Source organism: Myotis myotis, unplaced genomic scaffold, assembly GCF_014108235.1.
Source record: "Myotis myotis isolate mMyoMyo1 unplaced genomic scaffold, mMyoMyo1.p scaffold_m19_p_20, whole genome shotgun sequence".
Taxonomy (NCBI): Eukaryota; Metazoa; Chordata; class Mammalia; order Chiroptera; family Vespertilionidae; genus Myotis; species Myotis myotis.
In genome coordinates, this window is record NW_023416325.1 from 12,698,308 (window position 1) to 12,703,412 (window position 5,105).

Consider the following 5,105-nt stretch of genomic DNA (forward strand, 5'->3'; position numbering starts at 1 on the left):
TTGAACCTGGCCAGAACACCGTAACCGCGCCCCACATTACATACTGTTATATTGCCTGGCCTGCAAAAATATTCGTTGTGGGCCTCGAGTTTGACATGCTTGCTCTGGATCGTTAGGGCTAGGCTGCAACCCTGCTCCTTGGGACCCTGGCCACTTGGGGGCAGCAGGAGCCCTGCTCATCCTTGGCTTCTCCCTCTGCAAGCCTGCAGCTATGCTGACAGCAGGCCCTCCTACTGGACGAGCCCCCTGGCTCCCCCTATGGCTGTTCCTGCCATTGCCCAGCCTCCTGTGTATGGCCTCAGCCTGTAGTGGCCACTTGGTGGCAACACTTCCTCTACCGATTTAACCTCTTCAAGGAGCACAGAGGACCCGGATACAAGGTGGAGACACCTGGATGTTATTTTTGCTGAGACCCAATGCTTGCAGCCACTGAGCCATCCCAGAACCTGGGGGTGTCAACGTAACCCTTGACTCCCTAAGACCACCAGCTCCCCAGGTGCCAGGCAGGGAGGTCAGCTCAAGTCTTCAGCCCCGCCAGCATCCTGAGGAGTTGTCTGCAATGAGCCCCCAGCACCTGGGGGAGGGGCGCCTTCTCCATTGGCGCCGGCACTGGCGAGCTGCCCTCCCGGGTCACTTCGCAGACACAGCTGACGCGAGCCCCTAGTCCACCCGTCTGATCTGGCCTTGAGCCTCCTGCCGATCATGAACATTAAAGTCGGTTTATCAAGCAAAGCTTCCCTGCTTGGTGCTGGTGTGGGTCGGAGGGCACGAAATCTGCTGGGTCCTCTGGGGTTGGGGGACCTGCCTCCCCACAGGGCAGCCGCCCCGGGAGATACAGCCGGGTGTGTTGGGGGTCTAAGGGGGCACTGCTTGGGGCTCTAGGTCCCGGAAGGGGAGTGGTAACCGCCGAGCCCGCAGGTGTGGGAAGGCCAAACCCTCAGCAAGGAGGGGGCTGGCCCACGCGCCTCCCCGCCGCCCTCCGCGGGGCCCTGCCGCTCACGTCGGGAATGCAGACCCCGCGCCCGGCGGCGCTCCAGGCCCAGACCGGCCCGGAGGCTGCACTTTGACCCACAGCTCGGGCCGGCGCAGCGCCGCCTACCGAGGACCCCGGCCCCGCCGAGCGAGGTGCCCGGGGGTCGGGCTCTTCCATTGGCTGGGCTGCCGTCCCCGCCCCGGCCTCAGTTTCCCGGCCCACACGGGGCGGACCGGGGGCGGGGCCCGGCTCGAACCACGCGGGGCGGAGCCCTGGAGCTGACGCGGCCGCCCCGCCCCCGGACATAACCAGCCGCCGCCACCTCCGCAGGCTGCGCGGAGCACCGGAGGCTCGGACCCGCGGCCAGCGCCGGGCGCCCGCCTCTCGTCTCCCGCCTCCCCGCCATGGCGGCGCCTCGCGCTCTGGCGGCCGCTGCGCCCGCGCCCGGAAAGGCCAAACTGACGCATCCGGGGAAGGCGATCCTGGCAGGTGGGCTCCCCGGGGGCGCGAACCCCCGGTCGGCCGGTCCCGCCGCGCTTCCGGGCGTCCCGGGACGCCCAGGCCCCTCCCCACTTCCGGGTGGGGCGGGGGGCGCGGCGCTGGTCTGCAGCTCGCCCTGCGTGTCACCCCCCGGAGCCTCGCCGGGGCAGGGGGTGGGGTAGGGACCGGCCGGACAAAGTCCGGGGCGGGGGAGGGGCGCGGCGGGGGTCTCAGACCGCGAGCCCCGGTTCCCGCAGGCGGCTTGGCAGGCGGCATCGAGATCTGCATCACCTTCCCCACCGAGTACGTGAAGACGCAGCTGCAGCTGGACGAGCGCGCACACCCGCCGCGCTACCGGGGCATCGGTGAGCAGGGGCCGCGGCGGGGAGCCCCGGGGGGGCGGGGGGCTGGAGTCGCTGACCACCCCCCTCCCCAGGGGACTGTGTGCGGCAGACAGTGCGCAGCCATGGCGTCCTGGGCCTGTACCGAGGCCTCAGCTCCCTGCTCTACGGCTCCATCCCCAAGGCGGCCGTTAGGTGAGGCGGGCCCGGCTGGGGGCGGTCTCTGGAAGGTGGCAGGGGTGGCGGCGGCCCCTCTCACCCGCTGCCTTCCGCCCCAAGGTTCGGCATGTTTGAGTTCCTCAGCAACCACATGCGGGACGCCCAGGGACGGCTGGACAGCACTCGAGGGCTGCTGTGCGGCCTGGGCGCAGGAGTGGCCGAGGCCGTGGTGGTCGTGTGTCCAATGGAGACCGTTAAGGTGGGGAGGTTCCCCGTGGGAACAAAGCCTGCAGCGGGGAGGAGGTGGTGGGGCCTGGGGGGTGCTGTGTCCCTGTGTCCAATGGAGACGCTGGGGTGGGAGGGTTCAGCAGGAGGGGCAAGGGGTGAGTGGGGAGCTGAGTGCGGGAGGCCTGCAGGATGGGCCTCCTGTGGAGGCTGGACTCTGTCCTGAAAGCAGTAGGAAGATGGTAAATTTTTAAAAAACACTTTTATAAACAAAACAATGCATGTTTGCTGCCTAAGATACAGGCAACACCACAAACACAACTTAGTGAGGCGGGCCCTCTTGCCTCTTTGGCCTCAAGTCCCACCGGGGCCTTATTGGCCCTGCTTCCAGATGAAGATCTGTATCTACAGCCCTGGCCTGACTTTGGTGGGCTCTGGACCTGCAAGCCAAGCGGCCAAGGGTGCCCTTCCCATGGCACTCTGGGAGCCAGCACCTTTGCTTCCCTCTCACAGGTGAAGTTCATCCATGACCAGACCTCTCCCAACCCCAAGTACAAAGGATTCTTCCACGGGGTCAGGGAGATTGTGCGGGAACAAGGTGAGCCACTGGGCCTTCCTCCTCAGGTAGGATCAGGGACCTCAGCCAGAATGAAGGGGCCCTTCCTCCTTCTGCCCTGGCCCTCCTGTGTGCAGCTTCCCCCAGTCCCCACTGGGGCCTGTGTGCAGGTGTAACCTCCACTCCTGCCTGCCCCCAGGGCTGAAGGGGACATACCAGGGCCTCACAGCCACCGTGCTGAAGCAGGGCTCCAACCAGGCCATCCGCTTCTTCGTCATGACCTCCCTGCGCAACTGGTATCGAGGTGTGTCTGCTGCCCCGAGACCCCACCGCATCAGCCCTAGTCCACACTCCTCCCCAGCCCTCAGAGCTGAGCCCTTTACCTCCCCATCGCTTTCTGAATGCAACCCCCACCCCCATCCAGGGGACAACCCCAACAAGCCCATGAACCCGCTGATCACCGGGGTGTTTGGAGCTATTGCGGGTGCAGCCAGTGTCTTCGGGAACACTCCTCTGGACGTGATCAAAACCCGGATGCAGGTGGGGTAGAGCCAAGAAGGGGAGGGGAGTGTGGGACAGGGGCTGGCTGCTGAGTCCTGTGGTGTGCTGGTGTCTTGCAGGGCCTAGAGGCACACAAATACCGGAACACGTGGGACTGCGGCATGCAGATTCTGAGGAATGAGGGGCTCAAGGCGTGAGTGACGGAGAGACAGGGCTGTTGTCCCCACCCCAGGCCCTCCCTGGCTTCCCTAGGCCTCACCCCCAAACCCCTGCCTGCCTCAGGCCATCCCCTAGGAAGTCCTTACCTTTAGGTCCCTGTTCTTGCCCCTCCAATGTCTGGACCCAGCCACCCTGTCCAGGGGCAGTGTCCTCCATCTCCCTCCTCACCTGGGTTTTTCTCCCACTCAACCCCAGGTTCTACAAGGGCACTGTCCCCCGATTGGGCCGGGTCTGTGCGGATGTGGCCATCGTGTTCATCATCTACGACGAAGTGGTGAAGCTGCTCAACAAAGTGTGGCCGACAGACTGAGCCCCGAGGGTCTGCATTGGGGCTGCCCTCAGGCATCTCCGGACCAACCCCCTCCACCCTCTTCTCATGATTCCAGTGCAGTCGTGCCAAAAGGCCTACTCCTGTCCCTTGCATTCCGTGGCCTGGGCCTATTCCCCACAGCCGTTGAGTCCATATGTCCCATAGTACTGTGTCCCTCATGGTCCAAATGACACCACCATTGTGTTGTGTTCAGCAGAGGCTGGGTGTCCCTCTGGCCCCCTTGCCCATATTCTTACTCAGTGCCATGTGCCTGTGTTTCGTGTTCTGTGACCCCATGTCCCACTTCCCAGGGTGCCTGTGTTGCCTGGGTCCACAGCCCTGTCACCACAGCTTGGTCCCAGCCCGGTGCCTTCCACCCTGGGCAGCAGGTGCACCCACCCCTGCATACCACAGCTGCCTCCGGGCCTCAGCCTGGCCTCACTGCATTCCAGGGGCTGCATGCCCCCCGCTTCTCCTGCCACTGGCCTTAACTGGCCCTTGGGCCCTCCCTCCACCTGGGACAGGGTGGCACCCGCCGCTCTCAGGACCACCCTCCCAAGGTAGAATAAACCGGATACTGTCACAGCCTCCTGTCCCTGTGTGGGCCCATTTGTGGGTGGGCAGTGATGGCCAAGCCTCTGTGAAGGTCAGGGCCTTCTGAGGATATAGGCAGGGGGGCCAGGGCAGCCAGGCAGCTGGCAGGCAGGTGGGCAAGCCAGCAGTAGCCAGTGTCAACCCTCACGCCTGACACCAGGCCAGGGAACATCTGGGCCTCATCCAGGCCTGGCCTGTGGCCTGTGGCCAAGATCCTGTAGGGTCACTTGGAAGAAAGCACTGAGTGGGCAGAACAGAGAGCTGCCCATGCTGCTGGTTGGGCCTGGGAGACAGTGCTCCTGGGCTCTTATCCTTCAGCCTGTGATCAGGCCCCTCCCTCCCTCCCTCCCGGCTTCTCTGAGAAATGGTCTGAGGTGAAAGGCTTTGTGGGGCACGTAGTCCCCTGAGGCTCTGAGCACGGGGCCTTTTCTCACTCCACTGGGACTGGGAGGCCTGGAGCAGGAATAGGTGGAGCTGCCTGACCAGGGCCCTAGGGTGTCTCACCCCTCAGAGGAAGGTGTGCCTCTTGCCGGAATCCCAGGATCCAGGCACAGGTTGGGGGATACAGAGCTCTGAACTGAAGGATCCCCAGGGCTCTTCCCACCCCCCTCATATCAGGAGCTGGAACCACCACCCATCAGCCAAGTGGAGGAGACCCAGAGCAGGATGGGGTGAACCAGTTCCCTGGCTGTGTGGAGGCAGAGGCGCCTTCCTGTCCAGGTGACTCATGGGTAGATGTCATGAAAA

The 5,105-nt window shown here is 64.5% G+C and overlaps 1 protein-coding gene across 1 annotated transcript; it reads left to right on the forward strand.

Annotated features, from left to right (window-relative positions):
• The first annotated feature begins 1,264 nt into the window (after positions 1-1,264).
• SLC25A1 (solute carrier family 25 member 1) lies at positions 1,265-4,351 on the forward strand. The gene is made up of 9 exons (XM_036354274.1): positions 1,265-1,462; positions 1,711-1,818; positions 1,890-1,989; positions 2,074-2,212; positions 2,692-2,776; positions 2,934-3,038; positions 3,159-3,274; positions 3,355-3,428; positions 3,650-4,351. The coding sequence occupies exons 1-9, from the start codon at positions 1,378-1,380 to the stop codon at positions 3,762-3,764; spliced, it is 927 nt and encodes a 308-aa protein (XP_036210167.1). The 5' UTR covers positions 1,265-1,377; the 3' UTR covers positions 3,765-4,351.
• The last annotated feature ends 754 nt before the right edge of the window (positions 4,352-5,105 follow it).